General features: G+C 35.9%; 2 protein-coding genes across 6 annotated transcripts; one reads left to right on the top strand and one right to left on the bottom strand.

Moving 5' to 3' along the window:
* Positions 1–527: 527 nt before the first annotated feature.
* On the bottom strand, positions 528–8,585 carry LOC131940988 (uncharacterized). 4 transcript variants are annotated; one of them, XM_059299946.1, is made up of 7 exons: positions 8,382–8,584; positions 8,124–8,207; positions 7,252–7,372; positions 6,512–6,657; positions 4,765–4,884; positions 4,398–4,491; positions 528–2,687 (listed from the first exon to the last, which is right to left on the bottom strand). In XM_059299946.1, the coding sequence occupies exons 3-7, from the start codon at positions 7,370–7,372 to the stop codon at positions 2,590–2,592; spliced, it is 579 nt and encodes a 192-aa protein (XP_059155929.1). In that variant the 5' UTR covers positions 8,124–8,207; positions 8,382–8,584; the 3' UTR covers positions 528–2,589. The 4 variants fall into 4 exon arrangements, with proteins under 4 accessions (XP_059155929.1, XP_059155919.1, XP_059155939.1 ...); XM_059299936.1 differs by having other exon boundaries at positions 8,283–8,584; XM_059299956.1 differs by lacking the exon at positions 8,124–8,207 and having other exon boundaries at positions 8,283–8,585.
* Positions 8,586–9,473: 888 nt separating this feature from the next.
* LOC131940930 (coilin) lies at positions 9,474–15,328 on the top strand. Of its 2 annotated transcripts, XM_059299855.1 has the most exons (7): positions 9,474–9,977; positions 10,143–11,484; positions 11,754–11,885; positions 12,006–12,053; positions 12,783–12,849; positions 13,102–13,175; positions 13,923–15,328. In XM_059299855.1, the coding sequence occupies exons 1-7, from the start codon at positions 9,484–9,486 to the stop codon at positions 13,980–13,982; spliced, it is 2,217 nt and encodes a 738-aa protein (XP_059155838.1). In that variant the 5' UTR covers positions 9,474–9,483; the 3' UTR covers positions 13,983–15,328. The 2 variants fall into 2 exon arrangements, with proteins under 2 accessions (XP_059155838.1, XP_059155847.1); XM_059299864.1 differs by lacking the exons at positions 13,102–13,175; positions 13,923–15,328 and having other exon boundaries at positions 12,681–12,850.
* The last annotated feature ends 1,314 nt before the right edge of the window (positions 15,329–16,642 follow it).

The raw sequence follows: 16,642 nt of genomic DNA on the forward strand, positions 1-16,642 counted from the left end.
ATAGACACAGGGTAGTATATTAGGTAGTATATTAGTCATTAGAGGAGGGGGTGGCTTCTGGGCTACCGCACTGGGCGTCACCCAACCTAGTGACGCCACTACTAACTACCCTGAATGACGCGATGACATAGTGTAAGGATCGTATTGCGTCACGTCTATCCCTTGTGTTGATAAACAAAGTCCAACATACACGAGCTATTGAACGTTGAGGTGTTGTGATCTATCCTGCGTGAATTGTTTTCCTAACGTACAATCATACTGCTATGATCTGTTCAATTCTGGGTTACTATGAGTAAACGTTTTTATCACAGTCCTGGCTCGCTATGACTCAACTCTTTGTTTTGAGGTTAGTATGAGTAAACTATGCTTTTAAGGTCAGGATGACTAAATTCTTTATCTTAAGGTCAGTATGGCTAAACTTGGCATCTTAAGGTCAGTATGGCTTTAATATTTATTGTCGTTATCTAGGTTAGTCAATAATCAAAAAGCTAAAAACAATCAGAACATTGTTTTATGAATGGATTTAATCGAACAACAATTTTAAAATACTTTATCTCACTTAGCTAAACATCTTTTAAATCAGTCATTTTACTTTTAAATGAAAGGATGCAGAAATAAAAAAAACAATACGATACACATATTTATGGTACATATTTTTACAACAGCAGTGTTAAAACTAACATACTTGCAAATAATTTAAGGAATTTGATGTATAGATATTGCGAGTTTATTGTATAAAGTTTATATATCTACAAGTCAAACTTAACAATAATACAAAAATAAATGACCGCAAATATTGACACCAATAAATTAACACAAATCTTCACACCAGAAAGTTAAACACAAATCTTCACACCAAAAAGTTAACACAAATCTTCACACCAAAATGTTAACACAAATCTTCACACCAAAATGTTAAACACAAATCTTCACACCAAAAAGTTAACACAAATCTTCACACCAAAAAGTTAACACAAATCTTCACACCAAAAAGTTAAACACAAATCTTCACACCAAAAAGTTAAACACAAATCTTCACACCAAAAAGTTAAACACAAATCTTCACACCAAAAAGTTAACACAAATCTTCACACCAAAAAGTTAACACAAATCTTCACACCAAAAAGTTAACACAAATCTTCACACCAAAAAGTTAAACACAAATCTTCACACCAAAAAGTTAAACACAAATCTTCACACCAAAAAGTTAACACAAATCTTCACAACAAAAAGTTAAACACAAATCTTCACACCAAAAAGTTAAACACAAATCTTCACACCAAAAAGTTAACACAAATCTTCACAACAAAAAGTTAAACACAAATCTTTGATGTGTAACTACCCAAATCAGATCTAATTAGTCCCTTTAACAGGGGTGTGGCTAACCTTACCCACCACCTGACATCCAATAAGCTACCAGTATAAATGTGTGTGTGTGTGTGTTTATTTGTTCATTGACGTACTCTAGTTGCCAACCTTCATAGGAGTTCATAGAGAAAAATATGTGACACCCTCCTCGCACAATCACAAGCTTGAGTTTCTGAAACCCAAACATTACATGGTCCCTTTACATACAACATTGACGTCCCTTAACATACAACATTGACGTCCCTTTACATACAACATTGACGTCCCTTAACATACAACATTGACGTCCCTTTACATACAACATTGACGTCCCTTTACATACAACATTGACGTCCCTTTACATACAACATTGACGTCCCTTTACATACAACATTGACGTCCCTTTACATACAACATTGACGTCCCTTTACATACAACATTGACGTCCCTTTACATACAACACTGACGTCCCTTTACATACAACGTTGACGTCTTATTCACCACAACATCACGTCCCGTTTATTTATTTAGTTTTGCATTGAAATCCGTTTGAAAAATTCACGTTTGAAAAATTCACGGACATTCTCTCATTGCTTAGTTGCTAATTAATTCTTCAGGTTAAAAATAATTCAGCGTTTGAAGGTTGTGGCTTGCATCTTTCCCATGGGTTTGTTCGTAGATCAGTTTTCGTTAGGTATGTTGTTCTGGATTATTGGTCTTAGCTGAACAAAGGGGATGGCGTGGTCGGGTAGGATAGATTATGATTGCTAACTCCAAAAGTCCTTAGTTCGGACCCCCTAGCTGACGAAGCACATCAGTTGGGGACAGCCACTCTTCTAGGAGAGACAACTCCAAAATCAAACAACTGCTGCTTTGTAGTTTGTTCTTGGTTGGACAAAGGCTATGGAAGCAAATCCAGAAAGAAAAGCATGCTAAGTCGGAGTCAATAGACCACATATGGCGCATTACACGATGACACGTAATACTGATGGAGGAAATCCCCTTGAATATTACTATTACGAACAAAGAATAATAATAACACATTTTGTTCTGATTTGGACAGCGCCCGAGTTGAACAGTTTTGATCGGGTTAAAATAGTTTTGGTCTGATTTAAACTTTCCTATTCAATATGAGTTTAACACGTTTAGAAACGGATATTTTGCGTCAAGAATCCAAACATGCTTGTCAAAAGATAAAACTTTCGCTTTTTTCCCAAACATTTCGAATCATCCAATCATGTATCAACACCTCCATTTCTTTTTCTTCCTTCCCAACTTTTCTAAACGTACGCCATCTTTCTTGACTTGTTCGTCCGGTATTTTCAGTACCACTTCTTTGGCTTGAAAAAATATATTAGTAAAAAAATAATTGAAATAAAAATTAAATAGTAATTATCGCATTGCCGGCTTGAACAAATGGTAGAGCGCCATTCACTAAACTAAACGTTTCGAGTTCAGATCTCAGGTTTGAGATTGTATTGCGTCTTAAGTTTATCAAGCTCTGATGGGATAGTCACTTGGGTCGGGGAAAGTAAATATGATAAGTCATAGTACTGACCTCGCTATAATTTCGTATGTCGAAGTAAGAGAAACATAAACTCTACTTCATCTGCAATTGGATCGTCTTATTTGAAAGATTTCAATTTTTTTTACTTTACTAATAGTAAAATGTTTTCAGTTGTTCTCAAGTTAATAGACTCGTGTCTCTATTTATCCAATATCAAAACGCCTCACCATAACTTTTAACACGTAACTAATCTAACCTAAACCTTAACACTAAGACAGTGATAACCAACAGGAGGGTTAACTATGCTATGTTAGGGTTTAGGTTAACGGTTAAGCCGGATTAACAACAAGTCGGGCCACAGCTACCAGGGACTATAGAATTGACAAGAAAGATATTTAAAGAAAAAGATCTAACTCGGGCAGTTGTGAGGGAAGGTACTTATCTCCTAACCTCCCCCGCTCCTCCGTAGGTGTGACTGGGGTTTGTACGTTGGCAGCCAAAATCACAAGGGTTGGACTGGCCCGCCGGTCTACTGGAAAAAATTCTTGTGGGCCACTTGTGGGGTTCCTTTTAAAATTTCCTGAGTCTCTTGGACAAGGCCAGTCCACCCCTGGATCTGACTCGAATATTTCACCACTCTTCTAGCCCAGCCGCCTTTACTTTCGCTAACGTGAGTTAGGTACCCAATGGACACCAGCGAGTTGACGAGATTCCCTCCGTAATATTGTTGACATGGAATAAAAGTGTGCTTTTTTAGATTTAGGACCATAAAACTAATAAAAGATAAAATTTTATTAAAAACTTAAGCCTAAAATTAATTCAGAAATGTAATAGTTTTAGAATCAATGCTATACAAGTTGCAGATCCAGAGAACTTGAAAATAATTTGTTGAGTTTAAGGTTACATTTCTATTTATTTTCATCAAGCCTAAGTTATAACCCGATGTTTCACTTTCGTAAGACAAACAGTGATTGGCTGTAAAGGAACTCCGTGATCGATTTCTGACAGCCCCACTTTATAGTTATTTTGTTTACAAAACTTTGCAGATCAAATCTTTAAATAACTATGCAAATTTAAACACCATGACCTATTGTTTCTATTTTTAGCTTACAATGTGTACAATAAAATTTATGTCGGCCATTGTTTATGTCGCCATTACACGTGAAAACCAAATCGTTTTTTCTTTTTTTTAAATTTTTATTTAGTTACCGAAAATATTAAAAACATCAAATATATCCAATCTTTAGTAAAGTCCGAAAAAAACCAGACAGACAGGATTTTATAACCATATTAATTGTAACTACGCCGTGCAAGATTTTTAAATGAATTTATACACCTCTCAAATACCTTTGAGACTTTTCTCGCTGGTGTCCATTAGAGCTGGACACTGACTTGAACCCGGTTTCGAATTAGAGACTTTCGCGTTATTGTCTAGCGCTCAACGCTAGGCAACGACGTAGCCTGAATGGATTTCTTTTACAATTCTTTTTTTTTTTTTAAATATAAGTTACTCTAGTTTGAAGGATGTTATGGTTGCACACACCTGCCTCGTGAAACAATGTGTCAATGTTTTGATTCTGTTTGGCCGAGGTCTCGTAAAACAACATCCCGTGGTCTCTCGCGTGATCTCGTGCAACCTGTAAACATCAAACGGGTGTTTTTTCTATTCAACATGGCGGATGATGTTACATAGTTTTACTCCATAACTCTCTTCACACTTCAACACAGAAAGTCACCCCCACCCCCCTCTTCAAGAGTGTGATGTCATTTTGTGACAGCCCTTCAATAAAAAGAACAAATATGTAAAAATAAAACTTTTTCATCAATATCCTGCCCCCCCCCTCCCATCGTTTGAAATCACCCCTTACTCAAGTTTGGGACGCTGTCGATTAAAAATGTCAAAACGATACCTTTTCATCGACTTCCTTTGTCTTATCTATCTTGTTGCCCACTAAAACTTTGACAGTGTATGATAACGTATTCGATTCCACATAATCGGTCCAGAAGTCGACTACCGAAGCAAAAGTTCTCTATAAAAATCAAGGAATAAACACATGAACATAAAGTTAACACTTAAGACATACTCAGTATTTTTACTTTCTCGTATATACGTAGTATAGAGAAAGTATTGTAATCGTGCAAAAAAGAAAATCGAGATTTTTACAAATCTCGACGTTTTACACCTCACTGATACGGAAAAACATAATTTTGCAATCTTGTCCGTATGTCTGTGTGTGTGTGTGTGTGTCTGTCTGTCTGTGTGTCCGTGTGTAAACACGATAACTTGAGTACCGTTACTGCTAGGTTGATGAAATTTCATATATAAGTATTTTATCAAAATCGTAGATCCGTATCAACTTTTGAGCGATTTCCGATAACCGGAAGTGGTACTTTTTCTACTTTGAATTTATCAAAAGCCTATAACTTGAGTACTATTTCAGATAGATAAATGAAATTTCACATGTAAGTAAAAGATCTAATTCTCTACCTTCTGTTAAATTTTGAGTAATTTCCGTTGACCGGAAGTAGTAATTTACGCTATTTCCGATTTCTCAAAAAACTAATGTAAATTTTAAAAGTACTAATAATATTGCGCACTATTATGCGCTTTTTTATTTCGCGTTCACTTGGTGTGCAATTAATTTGTCTACGAGATTTTATTCTATTTTTAACACTTTAAGTATTTAAAATGGATTAAAAATCATGTCTATAGCCCGAGTTCCCATCCCCTGTTATTTTATATAAAAATATTCGAGAAAGTTTAGGGGAGATAACTCCCGGTTTATTTTATAACATATACTCAGTATTTCTTTTGTAATTAGCTGTAAAAATTGTTCATAGTCGTATTGAAATTACTAGTATTGTTTTAAAAAAACAGAAAGGATTTAAACTATAATTAAAATATAGTTATATTAGATGCATCAACCAGTTACTTAAGTCAAAGAGGGCTTTCTGATCGCTGCTTATATGTTAAAGAACAGTTTTTACCCAAACTCCAATCGTCATCGTTCGTTGATATAAGGCTAACCCCTCCCCCTCCCCTAAAACAAATTTAAATCGTTTGTGTTTTTTCTACCCAAAAAAATCCTATCATATCTTGCAATCTTTCTCTATTAACTTCCTTGAGCAACTGACTTCTGATCTCTTCTCCACCACATGTGTGATATCATTTCGTAAGGACAAGAATATAATAGAAATTTTAAGCACGGCTACTGAGTCCCTGTGTAGGCCCAGGTCATTGAAACAGATGAACTCTACTTCATCTGCCCCGTGTGTGTTGTGCACGAAAATGAAAATTCGATGATTAATCACTTTTAGTTAAAAGTAAAAGACAAGGTTTATGTTTAATCCTCTTTAATCCTAGTGGAACATAGGGCATTAACCATAACCTTCCATTTTGTCCTGTCCCTTGCTGTTAATTTTGCAACCCCACAAGACTTTCCTGCTGTCTTCAGTTCTGGAAGACTGATCCGCTTCTATGTCTGCAATGGGCGCCCTCTTTTTCTCTTTCCCTAAGGGTTCCACTCAAGCGCCTGGCGCGCCACCTTTCTCAGAATGTGCCCCACCCAGCTCCACTTCCTCCTTATTTGCAGTGTCATAGGCAAGAGTGTGTGCTACCCTTTCTCCCCCACACACAGACATCAACCCCCAGCTCACCCGGTCGGAAACGTCGTAGACGAGAATCGCACACATGGCGTCCCGGGTGTAGAGGGGCAGCATAGCCCGGTACCTCTCCTCGCCCCCGGTGTCCCAGAGCTGTACTGTGACCTTCAGGTCTGGCAGATGTTTGGCAAAAAAATGACCTGCAGGCAAGATGGGTTGGTTGTTGTGAGAACGGGTTGCTGGGAACAGGGTTGCTTAGGTATCGGGTTGTGAGCAGGGTTGCTAAGGTATCGGGTTATGAACAGGGTTGCTATGGTATCGGGTTGTGAACAGGGTTGGTAAAGTATTGGGCTGTGAACAAGGTTGGTAAAGTATCGGGTTGTGAACAGGGTTGCTATGGTATCGGGTTTTGAACAGGGTTGCTATGGTATCGGGTTGTGAACAGGGTTGATACAGTCTGTATACCGTTTTGTTCTTTCTGCTGCTGAGAGGGTGGGGGGAGGTGTCGTGCTCCCTGAAATTACTTTATATTATGGAAACGGGGTGGTCAATGAAATCGTTCCATACTGACCACTACACACACAACCAACCACTACACACAACTGACCAATACTCACACAATTGACCATTGCACACACAGCCAACAACTACACACACAACTGACCACTACACACACAACTGAACACTACACACACCTGACCACTACACACAACTGGCCACGACACACAACCACCACCGCACACACAACTAATCACTGCATCACCATAAACACACGCCCCTGAAACAGCACTCACCCCCATATGTAGCAGCGTAGGTGTTGCTGAAGTAGCCGTGGTTAAACTGGGATGAGATGGATGTCTTGCCGACAGACGAATCTCCCACTAAGACGAACTTTAGACTGCGGCCACTGGACATCTTGATTGTGTTTATCAAAGGGATTACAGACAAAAATTGTTTAAATAACTTTTTTTAAGAAGTCAACGTGTATTAAATAAAAATTGTGGTTTAAATTTATTTATTTTGTTGAAGAATAAATTTTTGCTGTCATTGTCAGTCCATTAAGCCTATATCAATATCCCCAAAGTTTTAAAATAAGATTACATAACCCTTACGCTTTAACAAGTTATTAACTTTACTCCCAACTTTATCGCAACACATATCTACTGCAAAACGAATAATTAGGCCAACAGTGGACATTGACAAAAAACAAAACAAAAAAAAACAACTAAAACCTCTAAGACAGCAAAGAAACAAGAAAATACGGGGGAGGGCCTTACGACTTATTTAAAATACTCCATAGCCTACATATTATAAAAACTCTTCTTTCTTCATAAAACATAAGTGCATGATAATATTATTTTTTTGGACTATAGAGCTAATATTACTAAAAAAAATAGAAAGAGCATTACATACCATCTTTTTGGTTGTGTATAGCTGGATGTAAGTTTTGAGATATATTACATTGTTGTAGACATCAAATAGATGAGGGGGGAGTGGAAGGGGGCTCACATAAGTTGACACGTATTCATTGATGGGGTGGGGGCTAAAATTCTAATATTTTATGGATGACCTCTTAATAATAAATGCTGGGCGGCCATCGACAAATGTTTAGTTAATTACATACATAGACCTTTTATAACTGATATCAACATGTGCTAACACAAACCTGTATTGGAGAACCTGGACTCGATCCTTAAACTCCTGGCGGCGTCGCTCGCCGTGACACTGAACAACTGTACACACATCTGATCTACGATTGTAGAGAAGAATCTAGTCACATTACATCACTCATCCTTCAAGCCACACATTACCCGTGTATGCTTACCCAGACTTCCTTGTGTTCACAGTAACTGCAGCTTATCAAATACACATCCTGATCGTGTTCATCGAATACAAGACAGGTTAAACCCACTGGCCTACATACCCTAATTGTTAAGCAGGCTCGTGTGTCCCATTACCCAAGGACGTGTCGTTGTGTCGTCATTTTACACCTAAAAGAACTCAATACAATAATAATGTATTGGTGAAATCCGGTCGTAAATTTATCTATAAATAGGCACAGGAACAGTAACTGTGCATTGGTGTCCTCCCTTGCTTCAAGCACTGAAAGTAATTCGCACTTAACACACTCCTGCTAGGTTAGGATGAACTGTATCACAACACACTTACAGCACACTGACACAACACACTTATAGCACACTGACAATTTTTTTTATTAAACTGAAAGTGTGTAACATAATACACATACCATTGCAACTATAATAACATAGAAAGATAAGCGAGCGCTACTGGTAATAGAATTACACTACAAATTCCACATTGATACATGAATTTTAGTTATTTCAGAGATGTGTGTAACAGTTGATGAACACGCTAGTGATGTCGTGTGGAGTTGAACACATACGGAAACACATTACATAACCAGTGTACAAAACATACACACATGCGCACCATTCACATTATTGGCCTGCATAGATTTAAATCAAACCGGTGTCCAGATATGTCGAGTGGGGTTTTAAATTAATGTGCAGGAATAGACAGGAAAATACACTGCAGTGGTTTACTTTGCTATTTTGCTTTTAAAATCGCCCTAGTTGATATCTCTAATGAAGCGACCCGAAAATTTATAAATGTCCATAGATCTAAATGACGTTGCCATATTTTGCTAATTTTTACACCCTAACTTTAGTTAAGGGGTTTAAGTCCCTCGTGTAGGGTATAATTAAAAATATTAGGTCTAGACGTAGATCTAATAATAATAATAATAATTGCAAACTTTTGAGGCAGGACACTAAAAGGCAATAAACTAACCAAAACAAATATTGTAATATCTTTTTGTAATTAGGAAAATATTATTAGGCCCGTAGATCTATATTTCCCTAATTTTTTAATTTTAATTTGTCAATTGTTTTAAAATGAAAAATATTTTTTTTTGTCTATAATGGTGAGAGTTAAGTCCTAACATTTTAATAAAAGAATTCGGTAGCTGGAGAAACCGTATTGTTTATGTCGTGAACAGACGAAAAATGGCAGCCTCCGGAAAGCGTGGAGATAGTGCTAGGCTTAAAATAAAAATCTTCCCCACTGACATAATAATAAACTCTCAACAACATGCTTTTACGATGGATCCATTCTGGATGATGGTTTATTTTTCTGAATGCCCCACGATTCGGGATGTCAAAACAAAGATTGTTTCTAGACTCAATATGCGGTCGAACAAAATAAAATTTATTAAAAAACTTGCTCAAAGTAGTTTTCAAGGCTTACAAAAGAGTTTGTGTGATGTTTCCCACTTAAACTATAATGATTACCAAAATAACAACATAACTACTTTAACTCAAAACAGCAGCATAGAAACGCCTGTTGCTCTGGCATCACTAGAAAGTAGTTCAAATTCTGTCAATAGGAAACCTAATGTTTTATTTGAATCTTGTCAAATCAGCATTGATGGTTGCTTGTTGCCAAGTAGTGAATTGTCAGAGATACTTAAAGATGATGATTTTGTATCAGTTAAAGTTAAGTAAGTTCGTACTTCCTATGTTTTATGTAGTACTATTTTAATAGGCCTAGTGAATAAATAATGATATTGATAGGCCTACTATTATTACTAGATTATCATACTATTTACTATATAACTATTATATTAGAATAAACACAATTTGAATATCTTTTTTTTTTGTTACAGGTGCAAGATACATGAACCAAGCTGTGAAAACCAAGGTATATCAGAATCAAGCCATGGTGAACCAGGTTTATTTAATACTGAGGCTCAACCATCCCTTAATGGCACTGAAGTTAACCATAAGATATCTGTTTCCCAAAAATCTGAACCAATGTTAAAAGATGAAAGCTCCAGGAAACACAAAAAGAAAAGGAAACATAGATCTGAAGTAGGAACTGATGACTTGATTGAGAATCAGAAAAAAAGAAACAAAACAGAAAATAAAAGGAGAAAGGAAAGCAGCTCAGAAGTTGGTTCTAGTAAAGTGTTAGTTAGTCAGCAAACAAAGCCAAATGAGAGCTGTTTTGTTGGCTCTGGTCATAGTCAAGAAGTAATTACATCTGGTACAACATCAAAAGCTTTCAATTATAAACAGAGTAATTTAATAATTAACCCCATTAATGGATCTTTGAAAAAAGACAAAAGTTCATCAAAAAACAAAACTTCTAAAAATGAAATATTATTAGTTGGTTCAGAAAATGATGTTAGGGATGTTGCACAAGAGAATGTGGATAAAGCCAAAGATTCCTCTGATGCCTGTACAGTTAGATCAAGTGGTGAAGAAGTTGAGGAAGACATTCAGTCTCTGATACAACAAAAAATCTTACAACTCCAGGAGGCTTCACTTGCAACAGACAAGACCAAACTCAGTGATGAGAGCAGCACACCAGATGCAGGAAAGACAAAACGCAAAAGGGTCCGCAAACGAAAGAAGAAGAACTCCATATTTGATAAGACTGTTGAAAAAGTGGAAACTAAACCAACAGTCAAAGATTACAATTTGAACTTGCCATATCATCTGATGCCACAGAATAGTCGAGTGACTTTTGATGGCTGTTCTGATGATGAGAACAATGAAGATATTAGTATGATAACAACTGATAATGGGGTAGATGATAGTCATCAGGAACTGAATGCAACACCCACTGTTGTTGTTGGGAAGGAAAGTTCAAATAAACAGTTCAAAGAGAACGCAAGTATTAGTTTTTCATATGCTCCGGATAACGCAAAGCCTAGTTTCAAAGTGCCGTGTTCATCAACGCCTGTGCCGACTCAGATCTCGACAAAAGAAAATAAAATGGACATGTCAAAGTCATCACCTGCAGCCACAGGTGTCCCCATCAACCCGGCAGACAAGTTCCAGCAGCTGTTGAACCAGAGGGGTTACACTGGCAGGAAGCTGGAGGTGACCCACACGGACTCGGGTCATGCTCTGTGTGTCTCGTACAGGGAGAAGAGGGACAGGTCATCTGCTGCAGCCAATCCAGACACAGATGAGTTGGTCAATGTGTCGACTGTCATGCAGGTAGGTCTTCATCATCGCCTTTTCCCATTCCTGCCCAAGACAAATGGGGCAGATGAAGTAGAGTTCATCTGTTTCAATTACCTCGGCATACAAAGTTATAGTGTGGTCAGTACTATGCCTAGCCGTCTTGTTTCCCTAACATGAGAACGGTTCATCAATAGATGGTGATAGAAATGTTTGTTAGACTTACATGGTTGATTAACACATTGTTCTATTAAAGTTTAAAATATTTTGTTATTGAATGCTACAGAGGGTTTGAAATGTTTCAGCATCCAAGTGTCAGATCAGACGCCATAGAAAACACTTTTCATCAGAAACAGACTGTAGTAAAGGACACAAGAAAAAGTAGCACTGACTCAATTGATGGGCTACCACAAATTGGAGACATTATTACTTTTAAGGTTAAATATTTAGTTGTAAAATATTTGGTAGTTAGTGAGAAATATTATGTAGTTTCTTTATTGTGTAATATAATTAATGGAGACAATGAGTATTTTAATTGTACCGAATGTTTTAAACAGGTTCTAGAGTTATCTGAAGATTACCAGCCTGTTATGTCTGACTTTAAGGTAAATTACCTAATTAAATTAACAGCTTGGAAACATGTTAATATTTCTATTTAAATTTAAATAATCTTTATTTTTATAATGAATATAAAACAGATTATATTAGGACTATGTAACATTTTTGAATTGGGAGATTTTTTAGAGAAAAAGAATAAATCTGTAATTTTTTGTTTTGTTTTTAAATTTAGTTGTATTCTATCAAAGATACATATTAGTCACTGTTATACTGTTTTGATGACAGCAACTTAGTTTTTCTAGCTGATGTTGTATTTGTTAATACATCTTTAGTTTGTGCATGTACTAATACAAGTTGTATATTTCTAGGAGGCCAAGGTCTTAAATGTGAACGCACAGACTCAGTCTGTCCAGTATTTGTTAATACATGTTTAGTTTGTGCATGTACTAATACAAGTTGTATATTTCTAGGAGGCCAAGGTCTTAAATGTGAACGCACAGACTCAGTCTGTCCAGTATTTGTTAATACATGTTTAGTTTGTGCATGTACTAATACAAGTTGTATATTTCTAGGAGGCCAAGGTCTTAAATGTGAACGCACAGACTCAGTCTGTCCAGTATTTGTTTATACATGTTTAGTTTGTGCATGTACTAATACAAGTTGTATATTTTTAGGAGGCCAAGGTCTTAAATGTCAACGCACAGACTCAGTCTGTCCAGTATTTGTTTATACATGTTTAGTTTGTGCATGTACTAATACAAGTTGTATATTTCTAGGAGGCCAAGGTCTTAAATGTCAACGCACAGACTCAGTCTGTCCAACTGGAGATCAGGGGGGAAAAAGGTTGGTGATGATTTTCTCATCTGAGTGAAATCACTTAGAAATTGACTCTTGTGTTAGTAGTGATGTTGATGTAATGAATGTCTGTCGCATCTCATTACTGTTTTCAAAAAGACCATGTTAATTCAAATTTATGAAGAATCACGTTTTATTATCATAAGCCTATTGTATTTGTGATGTGATGCATGCACCTTGAATATATAATCATACAGAATTTAATTTGAAATTTGTTTTTTCAATAAACATCTTTTGCAGGAAGAAAACGAACTGGTCGGTTTGAGTTGGTTTATGAGGATGAAAATGATGACGAGTTTTTTGAAAATAGTGTGGTAAGTTTTGATTAAATTTCTTTAGTTTCCCAACACATATTCATTAGAGCTAGTATTCTATAAAGTAAAGCACCCTTTTGAACCTTACGGTCAAAAAGGCAGCCGAAGTAGAGTTCAACTGTTTTAGTGAGTTCTGCAATTGAATAATGAAGGGATGGTGTGGTCAGCACTTACCCCAGCAGACTTTACTTTCTCTTATGTGAGTCAGATAAAAACCAAAGCTCAACCATGATGTCCCATTCCACTTGGCTAGTATTCTACTTTAAATAAATTTTCTCTAAGTTATTACTATTATTAGTGATGTTTTTATCATAGTTAAAAAGTAATTTGGTTTTTTAAAACATTTTTTTCTTGACTGTTAGAAAAATATTATTAAAAAAGTTTTTTTTTATGGGGAGTATTCTTTTGTTTTGTTACTTGATCCTAAGTTAGATTTAGTAAGTCTATTTTTAAAATGCATATCCATGATCCAGCATCCTTTGTTCTTTTTTCTGACCTTTTCTTTGGTTTAAAATAAAAAATAAAAAAAAACATACAAGGGGAAATAACTACTATAAACTTAATATTTTAAAACCAATGGGTATTTATTCAATTATAACTTTGCATTTTCCCATAACCAGCATATTCCAAATTGTGAAATATTTTTGTGGTAATCAAATTAAAAGCACAATATTATTTACCAGTGTAGGTATTTTTTCTAAAATTACTAAATTTTGTTGTTAACTTAGTTTTATTTCATTTTGTCAGGACACATTCAACATCACAGAGCTAATAGAGTTAAAGCTTGTGTCAAGAAACAGGACATAATGTCACAGGAGGATGGTGCACCCTGTAGTGAGATGGTAGAGATGTGGTTTGTGTGATGGTATTTCTATGTAAGATGTTTTATAGCCATTCCAGTCAATGTAATAATTTGTAGCCTTGTGGCATCTGATAGACCCAAGGGTTGTAATGAGAGAGACTGTTTTAGGTAATATAGTCTAACACAATTTTTTCTTGTAACAATTTGATAAAGTCTCTTATTTTATTGTGGTTCAAATTTCTTCTGTCAAATAACAAGAGTGATGAAATTATTTTATGCCAATTCAGCTCATTTTATTTTACTGACATTAAGACTACTGTTGAATTTTAGTTTTAGTTTTGCTCTCTAACAGTTTTTTTTGCTGTATTTCACATCATGGATTACATCAAAATGTTGACATTATGTTAGTTTTAACTGAGGGACAACTCAATTTTTTTTCCCCATATTAAGGCAAGGAAGATAACCCTGAACTTTTTGTTAACACAATGTAGATTACTGAGTGTGTTTATAAAAATTTACTGTAAACTTTTTTTTAAAAATGAAATGGGTGTGCTTTATGTATAAGTTAAGGCTGTGGTATGTCAAAGCGGAGGGTGTGTTGTAAGAAAAGACTAGAGGTACAGTATGTAAGTTAAACTAGTGATGTGTGCACATGCTTGACTGAAGACAGTATTAGCAAGCAAAGAATTTTGCAGTCAATGCTCAAGTCATGCAGTTCATCAGTGGGGTTGTGTTGTTAAAGCAGGACCCACTCATCTAGTTATTTCTTGTCTGAGAGTCCTTGAGGCATTGTTCTAGGCATATCCCTGGAGTTTTTCAATGAATTTTTTTTATACTTTTTTGTACAAGTTGTATTTTTTAATTTACAAATGTTGTTAACATGAATGTATTTAAACAATAATTTCAACTTTGTGAATGTTGCAATATTGTCTCTACTATAAAGAAATGTCATTTTTTTAAGGTTTATTTTTAAGTGTCATCTCCTCCAGGTCACGAGTTTACCTGGACAGTAGACTCTCAGACAGTATTACCTGCAATGATACCTCTTTTCACTATTTCTGTTTGTTAAAAAATATGTAACAACTTTTTAAAAATATTTATTTCATTTCATTTTTAAGGGGTAGAATTAAATGGTTTGTTGTGTATTACAGAATAATACTTGTTTAATGACGAGGTCAAGTCAATTTTTAGTTCCATTTTTAGAGCAAAACTTGTTACAAATCAATGGCAAGTTACATTGTTTGGTTCCATTTTAGAGTAAAACTTGTTCCATGTCGTAATTTTCATAAAACCTGTTGAATGTTGTTGCAGCCCAAGGTGTTGGCGCTGGAAATAAAATTTGATGATTTGATCTTCTTCTGTTCTGTTGTTTTAAGTTTTGTTCTGGCAATTGTGATGTTTTTTTGTTGGTTAACTTTTAACTGAACTCCAGTCACTTATTGTTTCAACATGTCAGTTGTGTATTTTGTCAGAGATGGTTGATTAATATGTTGGTTTGCAATATCAACTCATGAGTGTAAGAAACAATACAAATCAGCTTGTTGTTACCTATGGACAGACCAGTGTCTGTGTGGGATTTTTTTAAAAAATATTTTTCTCTGATTTGGGGGGGTGAGGGTGACTTAGTATATAACTTTTTCAAATTTTTTTTTTCTATTTTTTTTAAGAAGGGGGGGGGGGGGGGTGAATGGATCTGTCTTGCCCAAAATAAAAGAAATATTTAAACATTAAAAAAAGACATTTCAGTGTCATGAAATGAAATTTGAGTAAGTTATACAAGTTTAGGCTACATTTCAATCAAGTATACAGAACTTTTGCTTGCATTTTGTTTCTGTGTTTGGTGTTTATGTTCAGTTTGAATGTTCATGCCAGTTTCTGTTGATGTACGACTGAATGACTGGTAGAGTGACGGAACTTTTTTGTATATTGGCATTGTAGGTTCTGTAACGTGGAGGCGGACGGCCTGTAAGGCTGGGTAGCGTTTCAAAAGTACCAGACGGAACAGCTGATATTTACAGTAACTAGCCCCTCCCCCCCCCCCCCCCCCCCCCCCTCAACGATGGGGCAGCTGAGTAGTCGGTACTTAAGTAGTAGCGTCATCCGCGTCAGCTTAAATGAAAAGAACATTCTGGCACCAGTGAATGTCACACGAGATGACATCATTGACATTTGTGACAGAGCGGATAGGTGAAGTGTCTTTAGTACATGAATCAATGATGGCTTTAAGTGGTAGGATTGATTTGTTGGTTACATTGTAGGAGGGTGTGTGTGTGTCAAAAATAGGATGATCTCAACACGGGTTTTTAATGTAAACACAGGGTTGTCAAAAATAGGATTATCTCAACATTGGGTTGATAAAAGTAGGCTGTAGATGTCAGGGGGTTGTCAAAAAGAGGATGATCTCCGCACTTGGTTGACAGCGTGTTGTTGATGTTCATGTCATGTGTCATTTGGTTTGATGAACGTGGTGGATTGTTGTTGTCAACAGAAGATTGTTGATATCAAGATCTCAAGTATTTGGTGCACGGAAACAAATTTAAAGAAGAAAATGGGGGGGGGGGGGGTCAACACATTTAATTAATGAAAGTTCTAAGGTCAACGAATCTTAAATACCAACAGAAGACCAACAAATCTGTTTAAAGAGGTTAACAAGGTTCATTGAACT

Source organism: Physella acuta, unplaced genomic scaffold (assembly GCF_028476545.2).
Source record: "Physella acuta isolate Inbredline_101_S28 unplaced genomic scaffold, ASM2847654v3 ptg000026l, whole genome shotgun sequence".
Taxonomy (NCBI): Eukaryota; Metazoa; Mollusca; class Gastropoda; family Physidae; genus Physella; species Physella acuta.

What these genes read in the sequence shown, in the direction of transcription:
- LOC131940988 (XM_059299965.1), bottom strand. An exon ending in CTACGCTGCTACATATGGGG is followed by an intron (nt 6,658 to 7,251) that starts GTGAGTGCTGTT and finishes TCTTGCCTGCAG; the next exon opens with GTCATTTTTTTGCCAAACAT. An exon ending in TCTACGACGTTTCCGACCGG is followed by an intron (nt 4,885 to 6,511) that starts GTGAGCTGGGGG and finishes TGATTTTTATAG; the next exon opens with AGAACTTTTGCTTCGGTAGT.
- LOC131940930 (XM_059299855.1), top strand. Translation starts at nt 9,484, where the DNA reads ATGGCAGCCTCCGGAAAGCGTGGAGATAGTGCTAGGCTTAAAATAAAA. An exon ending in GAGACATTATTACTTTTAAG is followed by an intron (nt 11,886 to 12,005) that starts GTTAAATATTTA and finishes TGTTTTAAACAG; the next exon opens with GTTCTAGAGTTATCTGAAGA. An exon ending in AGTTTTTTGAAAATAGTGTG is followed by an intron (nt 13,176 to 13,922) that starts GTAAGTTTTGAT and finishes TCATTTTGTCAG; the next exon opens with GACACATTCAACATCACAGA.